The sequence below is a fragment of the Danio rerio genome, chromosome 8 (assembly GCF_049306965.1).
Source record: "Danio rerio strain Tuebingen ecotype United States chromosome 8, GRCz12tu, whole genome shotgun sequence".
Classification (NCBI taxonomy): domain Eukaryota; kingdom Metazoa; phylum Chordata; class Actinopteri; order Cypriniformes; family Danionidae; genus Danio; species Danio rerio.
This window is the reverse complement of record NC_133183.1, coordinates 31,849,202-31,865,000: the sequence shown is the minus strand read 5'-3', so window position 1 is coordinate 31,865,000 and position 15,799 is coordinate 31,849,202. Positions and strand designations below refer to the sequence as shown.

General features: G+C 34.4%; 1 protein-coding gene across 7 annotated transcripts in view; it reads left to right on the top strand.

The window, feature by feature from the left end:
* Nucleotides 1-13,827, top strand: part of slc20a2 (solute carrier family 20 member 2) — a 117,650-nt gene extending 103,823 nt beyond the window's left edge. For 4 of the 7 annotated variants that reach the window (XM_073909551.1, XM_073909549.1, XM_073909554.1 and 1 more), the window contains one exon: nucleotides 8,337-13,827. In XM_073909551.1, the coding sequence (XP_073765652.1) occupies nucleotides 8,337-8,501 (165 nt within the window). In that variant the 3' untranslated portion in view covers nucleotides 8,502-13,827. 7 annotated transcript variants of the gene reach the window in all.
* Nucleotides 13,828-15,799: the final 1,972 nt, after the last annotated feature.

Here is a 15,799-nt window from a genome sequence, read left to right as displayed (position 1 = left end):
GAAAAATATTGCAAGGATATCAGATTTGAGATCTATAAAATAGAAAAAAAATAATTAAATAAAATATATTATATATTTTGTGCGCGTGCGTGCGTGCGTGTGTGTGTATAATATTTTTACCACATTTTTAATGCAATTCTGTAATCAGTTTTTAAATTAAGTTATTATTATTCAGTGTTTTATTATAATAAAAAAGCTTCATAGCTCATAGCCTCACATGACTTATCCAGTTACTGATGTCATTGACTCGGTCACCGTTTCTGACATAAAAGTCATAAATCACACGGATGTCAACGAAGGACACTGAAGCGTCTCATTCTCTCTAAGCCATTAAGAAATGAAGACTCTCTCTCTCTCCGTCCTCTTCTCTCAGACATGGCCTTGATTCATTCACAATGAAATAACTGCCTCTTCTCTTCACAGACTTGTGTTTAAGTGACGCTTCAGTACATCATCTCTATGTCCTGCTCATCTCTGTTGTGGCATGCTGTTGTGTATTTGTCCACGTTTGTGTTTGGGCCAGTGGTGCCTGGCTCCATGCATGTGTGTCTCTTACATTGTGTTTGTCTTTGTCTTGTCATTTGTTGTCTTTTCACAGTGGATTTTGCATTGAAGTAATGAGCGCTTTAACTGTGCTTGTTGCCTCAAATATGGGCGTTCCTATAAGCTCCACCCACTGCAAGGTATTGGTCCAGTAGTGACGCTTTGGTAGAGCTAAACTCCGCCCTGTAGCTTAATTAGCTTTATCATTAAACAACCAATCAGCACTCACCTTCTGCAAACATGACTCTCGCCATGATTGCAGCTTTGATTCTTTTGTTTCTTTGATTCATTTTTGCTCATCTGCTTAGTGGTTTTTAGAGCTGGGTGATTTGGGTAAAATATATATTTTTTCTTTCTCTCTGAACAGTTGACTAAATTAGAATATTTTTTTAAGCACAGATGAAGAGGTGCAGAAAAAAATGCTTGAAATAGGAAGGAAAATTTCTTGCATACAGTAGTCAAAATTGTAAGTGGATCAAAAAAAAATTTTTTCAAAATTGTCTTAAGACAAGAATGAGTGATCCACTGCAAATGAGGACTACTTTATTCCAATATATATGGCAATGTAATATAACGTAATGTGTATTTATTTAGCGCATTTATCGTGTATGGCCATACACCCAAAACGCTTAACAATCATTGGGGGGTGGTCTCTCCACACTTAACATCCACCAGTGTGCAGCATCCACTTGGCTGATGTGACTGCAGCCATAGAACAACGGCACCAGTGTGCTCATTACATAGCTATTGGAGTGGAGAGACCATGATAGTGCCAATTTGGTGGATGGGGATGATTGGTAGGCCATGATTGGTAAGGGTCGATGGAGGGTGTTTGTCCAGGACACTGGGGTTACACCCCTACTTTTAAGAAGTGCCTTGGGATTTTTAATGACCACAGAGAGTCAGAACCTCAGTTTAACGTCTCATCTAAAAGACAAATTTAACACCAAACATTTAGTCACAAATAAGCTTAGCTAATAGCTTTGATCAGTAATTTTAGCAGTCAAACAATTAATCGTCATTAATTGCACCCAAAATGTTTGTATTTGCTTTATGTATGCAGTGTACTGTATAATAAATTGTATAGAATATGTAAATACAGACCCATAAATGCATGTGTGTATTTATACATCTGCCCCCATTAAATTTTATCAATCGATTTAAGGGCATTATCAGTGATTATCAGCTGATAGATATGGGGCAGTTGGGGCATTCTGCACCTAGTGGTAGGCTCAGAGAGCTGTTATCATCCAACTACATGGTTAGTCAGCTACACTAATAAAGAAGACTTCAGATCTAGATCTCTTTTTACATTAATATGACGGTAGGGGTAGACGTTGATGAAATACAATTATTTGGAAATTTAATGAATAATTTTAATAATTCTAATTAACTTCCGGCTGTAGTAGTATGTAATCTATAGCTGATTAAGCATGTGGATGAATGATAACAGCCATCTGAGCCTACCAGTAGGCGCAGAAGGCCCCTACTGGCCCATATCTATCAGCTGACAACCACTGATAACGCCCATTCAATTGAATGATAACATTCGAATCGGCTGATACATGCATGTTATTTTGTGTCAGTTCATTTTGCCAACATAATAAGCAAGGAAAAATATATTATAATAATCATTTTTTTCCGAGTACATTTAAATTGAAATTAAAAATTCAAAAACATTGCCCAGCACTAGTTGTTTTATAGAAGAGGCTGTAATGAGTCATTTTTTTTTTTAGTCCATTTTTATTTTTTTCTTTAAATTTACTTTTTGGTTGCATACATTATAGTCCAAATGCTCAACATGTTAACCTAATCCATACCATTCCAGTAACGTCATTTAAAGTTAATTTCACCTCATTATCATACGTTAGGTCAACAGTCTGAACTCTTCTTCTTAGACTAATACCGGACACGAGTGAGTCAACTATAGTCAAGAGTCAGTACAAAGCTTATTTCCTTTTGTGTTTGCTTTTACAAATCCCTGCAACGGAAATGAGCTGACCTGTGTTTATTCCCTCTTCTCCCCTGTGTGCTTTGATGTTTTTCTAGGGGTTTTTGAAATGCTTTGGGATTGAAGGGCAATCCAGGGCTTTAAACTTGTTTGGTTTCAGATTCATACACCTTTCAGACCTTTCTTTAGATTTAGAAACATCTTGTAAAAGCTGGATTGAAGAAAATGAGGGTGTGAGGGTCTGTTTTCATTAGGGCTGTCAATTAAACATTAATTTGGTTTGATTTAAAAAAATAACATGAAGAACAAAATTGATTTTATTTACGTACAAAGCTGATTAAATGCAAATAAATTGTCCGCATCTTATCAAATACCTTAAATGTAAATATTACTGAGGGAAATCATTTTCACAGATATATTAGAGTATAAATTTTAATTGATTTCAATATATATATATATACTGTATATATATATATGTGTGTGTGTGTGTGTGTGTGTGTGTGTGTGTGTGTGTGTATATATATATATATATATATATATATATATATATATATAGTATTTATTAGTATTTTGGATTACCTTTTAGATATAGTTTAATTCATTTCAGTAAACAAATACATAAATTAAAAACAAAAATCTTTACATAAAATAATCAAGTCAACCAAATGCTATGCATCAACAGGATTTAATGATTTTTTCTTTAAATTATTATTATTATTTTTTTGGTCAGTTTTATTATATTTATTTTTAATACAATGCGCTCGATACTTTTATAATTACATGTCTTTTTTCTTTCGGGGCATATCTGAATAAATACTAATTTGATTAAACTTTATAACAAAATACATTTTTTTCAAACTGGTAAACTGATTGACAGCCCTAATTTGAACATTAGAATAATGCATATGTCATGTTTTAATGCCATTCTATACAAAATATGAATTGGCAGACAGTTCATGTCCAGAAGACCATCATCCAGTTAATCCAACATCAATATGAAAACACAAACACACGGCAGTGATGGGGGAGTCACAATTTCATCATGACTATATTGATGATCAGAGCATCAGAAAACAACATTTAATAAACAGACAATGTTATCAAATTCACAGAAATGAATTGGTGTATGCTTTAAATTCACAAATTATCCCATGGCCAAGCATCTTACGTGAGTTTTGCAGAAATCAAGGGTTTTAAGGCTAAACACTGCAGGCAATAATGTTTTTTATGCACATAAATTGAGATTATTATTTTTTTTATAATTTTTCTAATGTACAGGGTTGGGTTATGTACAGTTTTATGAGCTTTGGCTTAAAATATATACTTAAAATGACTACTTTTAAAAACTGCTGGCTCAAAATTAGATGACAAAAATGCTCAATGTAAAGTTTGTAAAACAACTATTGAGCAATCAGATAGGAAAGGAGCACTTTACAGCCACACAAACTGTAAAGTACCAAATTGTCCGTTGTAAATTGTCCAGTGTTGCTCTTGCAGTGGCTATTAAATTCATGCAAAATGATATTCAAGCCTAAATAATTTTAATATTATGCAAAGCACAACAGTGGCCTGTTTCCATTCATTATACAGGTCATGGAAATTCTGCTTTTTTTAGTTAGGGATTTTTTATATTTGGCTTAAAGTGGGAGCCCTGAATTTCAAATACATTTAATAATAATAATAATAATAATAATAATAATTCCTTACATTTATATAGCACTTTTCTGTGTTTCTTCAAGTGTTTCTTGTGTCTGTATATTTCAAATAGAATACATATTTATGAATGTTATTTTCTCCAAATAGTTTTGCTGTTTATTTCTGGAATCATGAAGTTAATTGAAAATTTCCAAAATACCCTTTGTTGACACTTAATAATAAACATTTAAAATAAATAAATAAATGAAATAAGAATTTTAAGCCTGTCTTCATATTTTGTTCAGATTTCAGTGCTAGAAATGTATAGAAATTAGCATGTATATAATGAAGAAGTTTAATTTGATTATTTACACAATATATTATTTATAAGTGTGAAATTCTTAATGTACTTAATCAGCTATGAGGTTAACCGTTAGTTGGTTTTTTCATCTGCAGTGTCTTGCCTTAAATCTTGGAGCGAGAGAAGGAATGGCCTGAATCTTTTATTCTGTCTCCGTTGTTGACTTTCCATTGACTTTTGCTCTAGATTTAGCCCCCCTGTGACGCAGTCTTGGGTTACAGTGACCGTATAAGAACAGGCGGATCCACACAACACCTGTCAGCAGAACCCCTGAGTCACACAGCATGTATGGAAATGTGCCTCGTCCCGCTGCCCTGTGTTATTAAGCAGGACATGACATGACTTTGCCTTTCAAGCAGAAGGAGAAACGTGTTGAATGCAGGGAATGAGAAAGGCTTTGTTAAAAGCACTGAAAGCTAGTAATTGTATCGTATTCACTAGTTGTAATTCTGTGGAGAAGGGGAAAAAAGCTTGAGTTTTAAACCTTGCAGTACTTTGAGTTGTCTAACTAACCACTACCTGGGTGAATTAACCATATTTATTATGTATTTTGTTATTTCAAAAGACAATAGTCCGCATATGACCCCTATGAAATCAGAAGTGATATTAAACATCATGTTTATTCAATTTAGAGCTTTTGCTTTGCTTTTTAAAAATGCTGTTTATATACTATATAAATGGGCAATATATTGATTGTCTATATAATTAGGATGACATGCAATTAAACAGGGTTGAAAATCTTTGCAATAACCTATATTTATTTATGGTGGTGGTATAAAATATTCAGTATAGCAGTAGATAAAAATACTTGAAATCATCAGTTGTTGCTTGACACAAAGGACACTGTTTCGTGAACCTATTATGTCTAATGACTGGCTACAGTTAAATCAATAGTTCAACCAATTGCATCAAAACTTAATGCAAAAATATATAAAGGCATCATGAATTTAATCCAGATGGAATCAAATGAATCTCTTGAATCCAAGTGGCCTGACAAAAAAATGTGGTCATATTACGCGATGAGCAGATTTAATTTATCTTGATCGTTTTATTTCATAAATAACCTGAAAGTATTAGTTCACTCAAAAAATGTCAATTCTGTTTTTAATTACTCGCCCTCATGTTGTGTCAATCCCCCGAGACTTTCTTTCATCTTCGTAACACAAATTAAAGCATTTTAGATGAAATCCAAGAGCTCTCTCATCCTCCTCAGATGTCCAAAAAAGAAACCAAAAGCATTGTCAAAGCATTCAGTGTGTTTCAATGTGACTTCAGCGGTTCAACTGTAATCATATGAAGCTCCAAGAACACTTGTAAAAACAACTGTAAAAACCACTTGGTTTGCCTACATTTTCCCTGTCAGATTAGGGTGAGTTTATTATGGGCAATATGACGCCTCCTTGTTGAGCTGCTGACTCTAATTCTCCACTGAGTGGTACGGTACAGTACAGTTCGGTTTGGTACGCTTTTATGGCCGTTTCCACTGTCAAAAAGCGTACCGAACCAAACCGCACCATACCACTTTTTCGGTCAAGTGTCTCCGTCATCTGATCCATTCAGAAAGAAAAGGACAAGCGCGTGAAGAGTGAAGCGCGGAAAAATACACAGGAGCAAAATTGTTTTAGCAACCTGAATCATGAACAAACTGCCATGTTTATCTTTACCTTTTGGACTATTATGAACTGGAAATGTCAAAATGACTCTCTTAACAGAGCTTACATGTGCTGCTGAAGATTACAGACTCAGATCAGATGAGAGGTTTGCGCTCACTGTGGGCTATATTCAATAAGTACTCAAATAAGTACTAAATGTATCATGTGTGTATTTTTTCTGTAATGAATAATATATCAGAGACTGTAAGGGGTTGTATGCGTTCATATATGTTGCATTTATATATTTATTTTATATAATTACAGACGTTACAGTAGGCTATTTTGCACTGTCATTGATCTGCAGTTATAATCAAATCATGTTCATAGAAAAGTTAGTAATAAACATTTATACAGAATTATTTGTGTTTAAAGCATCTGTTTTGTGAGAAGTGCTTCTCATATGATAACTTAACGACTCGTACAGCTTTACTGTAGACAATTTCTCGAGGAGCATGACGTTGACTTAAACTTTGTCATACACCATGCCCACCAAAAGGGTACCCTTTGTGGTGAAAACGCAAGCCTGATAAAGGTACGGACCCGAACCGTACCATGCCATGCCACTCAGTGGAAACAAGCCATAATGGCTGTACGTCCTACTGCCTGTAGTAAATGCACAACCTGACCTGTCAAAGAAGACAAGACAAAGGTGAAGTTTATTGCCTTTTATAAAAATGTTCTTGGAGCTTCAAATGCTTACAGTTGGATGATTGAGTTCACATAGGTTTTGACAATGTTTTTGGTTCCTTTTCTGATTTTTAACATATGATAGTGATGAAGAAGCCTTTATTTGTCACAACACTACATGTTACATGCAGTGACATTGGACTCCACGAACCATAAACAAACATTAAACATTTCAGAGCAAGATAGGTCTGTCATGAGGTACCTTTTTATAGAAAGAGGAAGTAAGCTGCATTAGGGAAAAATAATTTGTCTGGAGGATCAGAGAGGTCTCACGATAATTCTAAAATATCTTCATTTTCTAAAACCATATAAAGTGGTCGTTCTACTTCAGAAAAACTACTTTTTTGTTCTTCAATTGAGGGCAAAAAAAGTTTGAACTGAGCAATGCTGAGTAACGGTATATTCTATTCAAACAGAAAAAAGTGGGACCAAGATGGACAAGAACATACTGATTCTGCTCAATTAATCAAATATGGACCAGAGAATTTTACAGAACTGTAAAAATAATTATTACCAAAACAAAAACATTCTGAACATGTACATTAATAAAAACATTTTTAGAATGGTTTGAGTCTATTATTATAAATAAGAAGGCTGCTGAAATTCTAATATAATTACAAAAAATAAATAAATAGTGCGTGCTGCAGTAATTGGAGGCATCAAATGGCATCGCCACTTTGTGCAAACTCTAAGAAAAGATGCGACAATGTGGGCTTCCTTTCTGCTGTGTAACCCCTTTAAAATCTCTCTGCGACTGGTCACACAGGTGCGGATATATCCGTACCAACTATGCTACCCCTCTACAGTGTATTCATGTGGCTAGTGGTATTGTTTTAGATGTTGTTCTCCTGTCTGACCCCCTGGGAATGAGAAATAAATCACACGTCAAAAAAAAAAAAAGTTCCCAAACAAACCTGCATATTTCGAAATCGCCACAGACCAATGGCAGCTTTGGTGTGCTGTTTCAAACAGCCAAAACAAATTCAAAATATACTTAGTTTAAAATTACTTCATTTCAGTTTGTTCCACGGTTTGGTTTGAAGTATACCGGAGCCCTTAATGTATCATCATGAGCCACTGGTATTAAATTTGTTTTGCCTTTTATACATTTATTTTTGCAAACAAAAGCCACCTACTTCTTTAATGCCCTGAGGGTAAGAGAATTAATGGCTAATTTTTCATTTGGGGTGAACTATCCCTTTAATAAAAGCTGATTTTTTTCAGTGCCACATAGCCACATCTGAGGCATACTATCTGTTTACTGTAAAAACAGTTGTTTGAACACTTTAATATGCACCAGTGTATTTTCTTGCTTTAAAATAAGATCAAAGCCGCACACTAAACCATGCTTGTGATTTCATGGGGTCTTTAAAGAAATGATTATTGCAAGAATAACAAAATACATTCTGGCAAATATTATACCCCTAGCTCCCCCCTGAGTAATCAAATCCAGTTTGTACTGTTTACTGTAGCTAACTCTGTGATTTGGCCTGTGCTGTGGCTGCAGGTGGGCTCGGTGGTGGCGGTGGGCTGGATCCGCTCCAGGAAGGCCGTGGACTGGCGTCTCTTCAGAAACATCTTCCTGGCCTGGTTCGTCACCGTTCCTGTAGCAGGCCTGTTCAGCGCCGCTGTCATGGCCTTGTTCGTCTATGGCATCCTGCCTTACGTTTGAGAAGGAGAATTTGGGATATGAGAGAGAGGTATAGGAAGGTAATGGCGAAAAGATAAAACAGAGACGGAAAAAAAATATATATACGTCAATATAAAAGCCAGAAAGTGAAGAGAGAGAGAGTTTTTAAATGCTGCCTGGAAAAAGCATCCAGAATCCTTTGACTTAAATATCCTTAATCTTTGTCAAGAGTATTTATTTCCATTTCATTTTTACTATCGTTTCTGTTGAAATGTTACCATAAAGCGTAAGATATTTGACTCAGTGATATCAAAAGGTACAAAAACACACTAAACAGTATCTGTGGGTCCTACAGCTTCAAGGGAGTAAACAGAGCTGCACATACAAATACAGTGCATTTATAACTTACAATTGCCAATCACTGGCGCAATTCCCAGTATATCAGTGCAAAATCCAGTCTCCTAGGCCTCTAAATGCTTGTGGAGTGTTATAAACCTAAACATATCGCTAATTCCGTTTGCTGAAAAGTCAAACTTCTGTCGAAATGACACTGAAAGCGTCCTGCTGTTCAATACTTTAGCTAAAAAAGAAAATCATACCTCAGCTAACCCACTATGCCACACAAAAGACGAAACTGTGCTATCTCATAACGTTACATGAGTCATTTTTCTAGTGGTCATAAATCCCTGTTCTTTCATCGTCATATTTATTTTTCTGGATATGTTATCATTCATACCTTTAAAAAAAATACATAACACAAGGTGTGAAGATGAAATCATGTTTTGACTACGTATGCTACTTTAATTTCTACTGTGTGTATATGTATATATATTCGACTTTGAGTTTTCGGACTTATTCTGAGGTCTTCTAATGTTACGTTTAAGGAGGTTTTGGTAGTTGCATGAAACGGATGCTCTTCCAAGCATATCGAAATGATCAAATATTTTTAAATTTACTTTATGACAAGACGCTACGTTCATAATCCTTATCATTGACTCCCTTTTAAGGTATCGGTGGATATTATTGTTTAAAGACATAAAAAAGGAACATATCTGAGGTATTTTAAAATAAAAAATCGATACACATCAATGAATCAACCTGATTTTTATGAAAAATAAATAGCCAAAGATGATTATGTTTGAGTGGAATTGCCATACTCCTTGACAGTGTTTTTAATAACAACCTAAATGATGTGCAGAGTATATAAAGGATGCTAGAAGCTCAGTTTTAGCGTATATTGTTATTAGAGCCCATGATGCCAATTCTTAAAAAAAACAAACCTGTATGTGCAGAGACAGCCAAAATCCCACATCAGCCAGCACAAACGTATAAGAAATATCCACATATATGATGTTTTGGAGTAAACGCCGGCCTGGTCAATCTCATATCAGCATCCGATTACTTGAGTCAACCTCGCTGATAAATCGATTAATGTTATCAGAAGAGGAATTAGTTGAACATCAGGTCAATATGTGATTCAGTGGTGCGAATGAGTCAAGAAATGAAAGGTCAGTATGTAATGATCTATTTGTGGCACAAGAAACCAAAAAAATCTCATGAATTCAGTCCAAAAAATACAAAAGAAAGATTAAATGACCATGTTTTATCAGGTGAAGCAGGCTTTATCAATACGTTCAGCCTTGTCACCAGATTTGGAAACTGTACAAACGTGTGGCTTTTGAACCAATGCAAAGTGTTGCTGTTTCTTCTTCTTTTATTATTATTTTTTAGTGTATTACTTTTTCATCAAGAACAAATCTATGCTTAATATGGCCATTTGCCTTGTAATGTTGTGCTTTACTGTTTGTTGGATACAGTAACTTCAGTACTGTGGTGTTTACATTGTAATCATATTGTAGAATAACTCATTGCAGTTGCCTAAAAAAACAACAACTACAAAATATGCCAATCAACTAACTATTAATCACAAAATTAATATGAAATAACCAGGCGTCGTGCAAAGGTGTTTCATGTCAGTTTGTGTTTTTAGCAGTGTGAACCTTCATGATCCTGTGTTACGTCGCACTGCTGTTATGTAGTTACACAACTTTACATGGTGGATATGATTCAAAAAAAGAAATGAATAGATATATAAATTTCATTAAACTATATTTTTCTACATATATAAGTTCTACCTGGGTGGCGAGTTCTCACGCGGAGAGGCTCCTGAATGCTATTGTAAGGAAATTCGGTGCTAAAAACCACTGAATTTCTTTTTTCCTTAAAGATCTGAACTGTTCTAGCAGAGGTTGGGGATGTGGATTGGTTCCATAAATCCATTGTTGTTCTTTTTCCTTGCCCAGGGATGTCTCTCCTTTTGTGTGTGAGAGAGAAGAGAGAGGTTGCGAGTTGTTAAAATTCAACAAGTTTTTCATGATTGTTTTTTTGGACAAGTAAGGTTGAATAACTTTGTAATTTTGTTTCCCTGAAATGCAATACTAAGCAGCCAGACTGTGGTCAATCGCACCTTCACCAGCAGCGGCGACACCAATGTTTAGAGTCTGTGGAAGCTTGCTACCGACACGGAATAAAATTGAGGAAATGCAACTATTATTTGGTCGTTTTGCTTTACAGGTTTGACTGAACTCAAAATCGCTAGTTTTCACTGAACATTTTAAAAGTAAAGAAGTCTGAATAGTGTCTAAAAAAAGACCTAAATGATTGTGAGTTTATATGCAGTAATTTGTATAATTTTTAATACGATCTTGTACGTAAATTTGCGACGATTAAATTGTAAATGTGAAATGATTCAATCCTGAATAGCAAAGAATTGAGTTTATATTTTGCTGTTCTGTTTTTTTTTTTCTCATAACTACAAGATATAAACATTTCTGCGAGGAAAACGTTTAAATTTCAAGATCAAAATGACAAAAAAACAAGAAAGTTATTTTAAAAAATTCAAAAAATTCAAGCTTATGTCCAGCAATTCAGAACTAAGAATAGCAAGAGTTTATATAGAAATAGACCAATAAAGTCTGAATAGCAAGGAATAAAAATAGTTTCTATTTCATGGTTCAGATTGTGTTTTTTTTTGTCTTAGATTTCTGAGTCAAAATGACTAGAAACAATTTGTTATTCTCAAGTCAAAATTCTAGTTTTTTTTTCTTTCTTTTTTTTTTTTTAATTTTCAAGACCAATAGATTCTGAATAGCAAGAAAAAAAAGAGTTTATATTTTGTAGTTGAGATGGATTTTCTGCAAGATACAAGGTGACTTTTCTGAGAGAAAAATAGTCAGAATTTCAAGATGTGAACCCATTATGTGATTAAACTCAAAACAACAAGGAAAAAGCTGGAATTAAAGAACTCAAAATTGCTTGTTAAAAAAATTAATGCAGATTTGTGAGTCAGAATTGTTAAACGACAAAAAACTATTTAAAGTTATTAAAATTCTCAACTGTCTAAATTAATAACTAAGTATAGCAAGATTTTATTTAGAAACTTGAGAATAAAATTGCAGAATTGCAAGGAAAAAAATCTTCTATTTTAAGTTTCTATTTTGTTGTTCAGATTGTGTTTCTGAGAACTGCAATAAAATGACATTTCTGAGAAAAAAATAGATGTGAACCCATTTTGTGATCAAAATGAAAACAACAAAGAAAAAGTTGGAATTAATGACCTCAAAATTGCTAGTTTGTAATGCAACATAAAAACGAATGCAGAATTGTGAGTCAGAAATACTAAACGAGTAAATTCTGAATAGCAAGGAATAAATAATTTTGACTTTATATTTTGCAGTTCAAATAGTTTTTTCTCAGGTTTGCAAAAATTTATAAACATTTATGAGAGGAAAATATTGGATTTCAAGATGTGATTAAACTCAAAATGACAAGAAACTACACATTTTCGCAATTCTCAAAATCAAAAATTCTATTTTTGTTGTATTTTTATTTGACAATTTTTAAATAATAAAAAAAAATCCATTTGAAATCCAAAAATGTTTGTCCAGCATTTCATAACTAACCATAACTATTTTATACAGAAAATCAGAATTGCAAGACAGTAAAGTCTGAAAAGCAAGTTCTTTTGTAGTTAGTTTGTAGACTTGCTGAGAACTGCAAAATATAAACATATACAACAGACTTTTTGAGAAAAAAAGGTCCAAATTTGAAGATGTGAACCCATTTTGTGATTAATTTCAAAACAAAAAGGAAAAAGTTGAACTCAAAATTGCTAGTTATTCATTTTAAAAGGGTCATTTTTGAGTTAGAAATGCTAAACCAATCAGTTCTGAATTGTAAAAAAATTATTCTGACTTTATATTTTGCAGTTCAAATAGTTTTTCTCAAAACTCCAAGATATAAACTGACATTTGTGAGAAAAGATTTCTGAGAGCTGTTGAGCCTATTTTGTGATTAATCTCAAGTTTGTATTCAGCCGTTACATTTTCCCCTTCAGAATTGCAATATATAAACTTGGAAATGTCTAATGTTGACATTATACCTTCTTTTTATTCTGAGAAGTAACAATCGTGAGATTAAACTGAGCATATTTAAACTTAAAATTGTAAAGGTAAAAATGCCATTCCATTAGACACCATTACATTATTATTATTATATTATTATTCTGTGGCTGCAACAAGCTTCCATAAGAGTCAGACGGGGCACAGCAAGATCAAGTAAAACCTTTTTTCTAACCTGCATGCGATACTTTGCATCAAACTAGAGATATAATCTGCCTTTCTTCTATGAATTGGTTTGTTTTATAGCAGCACACCAGCAAAATATTTCACATGCGCAGTAGAAAAAAAATATGCAAGTACAGTATGTCAATGCAGACGCTCAACCAACAAACATGCACACTCAGATTACTCCAACCAAAATTCAACATGGAACAAACAACTAAACACTGGGCTGCTGTAGTTTGGCCGTAGAGAGTTATGACTTCCATATTGAAAGAATGGCACATTAACCGCCGGTTTAGATCTAAAACACCGGTGTCATTCTGAGATGCACATGCTGTGATTGGACAAATCGGACTTGTGCAAACAGAATCATCCATATCCACATCCAGTGTGTTGATAAAAGGTTTCATAACTGTTCCTGGCAGCCTAGTGACATTCTCCTGTAGTGTGCTAATATGGTTTCTAAGTTTCCATGCTCTTATCTGCACTTGAAAATAGAATGTAGCCCAATCCTCTGCTGATTGCCTGCTGCGTGTCGTCTCTAATGCCATGATGTGAATGCTATGCTGTTTTACTGTCTGGTATCATCTGAAAGACAGGGCTTTAGATTTAACAAACAACCCCCCTCCTATCCGCATATGTACTGTATTGCTGTTTTCTTTCTTTTTTGGAACTTTTTTTGTGAAAAGTTGTCTGCATTTGAACTAATTAAATTATGGGAATTAAAATTACAAAGAATAACAAGATCTGATCTCCTGTTGTGATTTGGGGATTGATGTTTAAGTGTTGAAGTGTGTGTTTTTAATGATCAGTGTGACCCCACCGGTCCAATGCCACCCAACACGCTCCGAGCTGGGATTGAACCGGTGACCTTCTGCATGGGAGTCGGTTGCTCTAACAAGGAGGCTAAAGACCATTGCCTCTTGCGTCTGAACAGCTTTAGAGGTCAGAGGAGTGAGGTCTACCTGCACAGCACTCAGTAGCTGGCCTCTGTTACACCAGCTTGATGTAGACTGACATATTGTAGATTCTGTGTACACCTGCAATTAAAGGAAGAGCTTTTTTTTTTTAAATACAATTTTCTCACTATCTACTCACATAAGTTGAATTCTGTTGAATGTTGAGAGAAAAAACAAACAAAACAAAAATCAAACCAGAAATCTTGTGAATAAATTACTGTTTCCATGTAATGATTCAAAGGAAGCTAAATAGTCTCTTCCTGAAAAACTAGCTCAAGATATCAAAAAGAGAAATGAACATTGCTGTGCTAGGAGAAGCCACTGTGAGCTTTCTTATGTTTACAATAAATAACTCGTGCCTCAAAAGGTGAAGGTGAAACGAAATGAACATGTGCTGACTTGGAGGTGCAGAACTGCTCTTTTGGACCAGAGAACTAGACCGTTCTGGGAGGTGATTACACTGAAGCACTCTGATGTTTGGTTGAGGGATTTTAGAATGAGAAGAACTTTAATGTGTTTGTCTATTAATCCCACTGCACCCATTTTAATTTTCTAAAAGTAAACTGACATGACTTTATAGATGTGGATTCTGAAATGTATTTTGTAAATGTGTTTTTATTGTAGTTTATCCTACTCGTTTTTTGCGCATAATTTATGTACATTTTTCACACAAAAAAATAATGATTATTATATTTATATATATATATTTTTTTTTTTTTCTCCACACTGGTGGAAAGTCTCTTCCCATCTTAATAGGACAGAACATTCATTTTTACAAAAGACAAATTTTAGCTTAATTTTTAGTTTAGCTTTGCATATATCATTGAATTAGATCAGACCATTAGCAAATTGCTCAAAAAAAAAAAAAAAACTTTTAAAGAGATAATTTCCTGTTTAAAGTGTAACTTTTAGCTGGTTTCATTGTGACTGGCGGAAAATGAAAAGTTGTGATTGTGATGTGGTTACAATCTTTGGTCACTTTGTTTTGATGGTTTGTTTGTTGAATTTAAGTTAGATTGCATCTACATGCTAACTAATTCTCATTTGATTATAAGTAGACTGTTAGCTTTGGGGTAGGGTTGGCGTAAGTTGACATGTATTTGTAAAGTTTCTAATAGTCAGTTAAGTGTTAAAGAAGCAGAATCAACAGATATTAAGCAGACAGTTTACTAATACTTAAATGGACCATCAAGTGTTACCGGAACTTTACACTTATTCCTGTATAATACTGGGAAAAGGAACACTGTTACTAGTTACCCAGCAAGGGACTATTTTCAGGCACTGCATGCTATTATTGCACCTGCTGCAGCAGTGGTATAGCAGCGAAGTATCTTAATTATTACGCTAATTGAGTGTGTAGTTTATAAACATTCATTTTCTTTTTGGCTTAGTCCAGAGGGGTGAAACTCAGTTCCAAAAGGGCCGAAGCCCTGCACAGTTTAGTTCCAGCCCTGCTCCAACACACTTTCCTGTAGGTTTCAAACAAGCCTGAAGGACTCGATTAGTTTGATCAGGTGTGTTTAATTAGGGTTGGAACTAAACTGTGCAGAGCTGCGGCCCTTTTGGAACTGAGTTTGACACCTGTGGCTTAGTCCCTTTACCACAGTCGAATGAACCGCCAACTTATCCAGCATATTTTTATGCAACAGATGCCCTTCCAGCTGCAACCCAGTACTGCAAAACACACATACATTCTCATTCACTCACTCACTCACTCACTCACACAAACACTACAGTCAATTTAGCTTACCCAATTCAT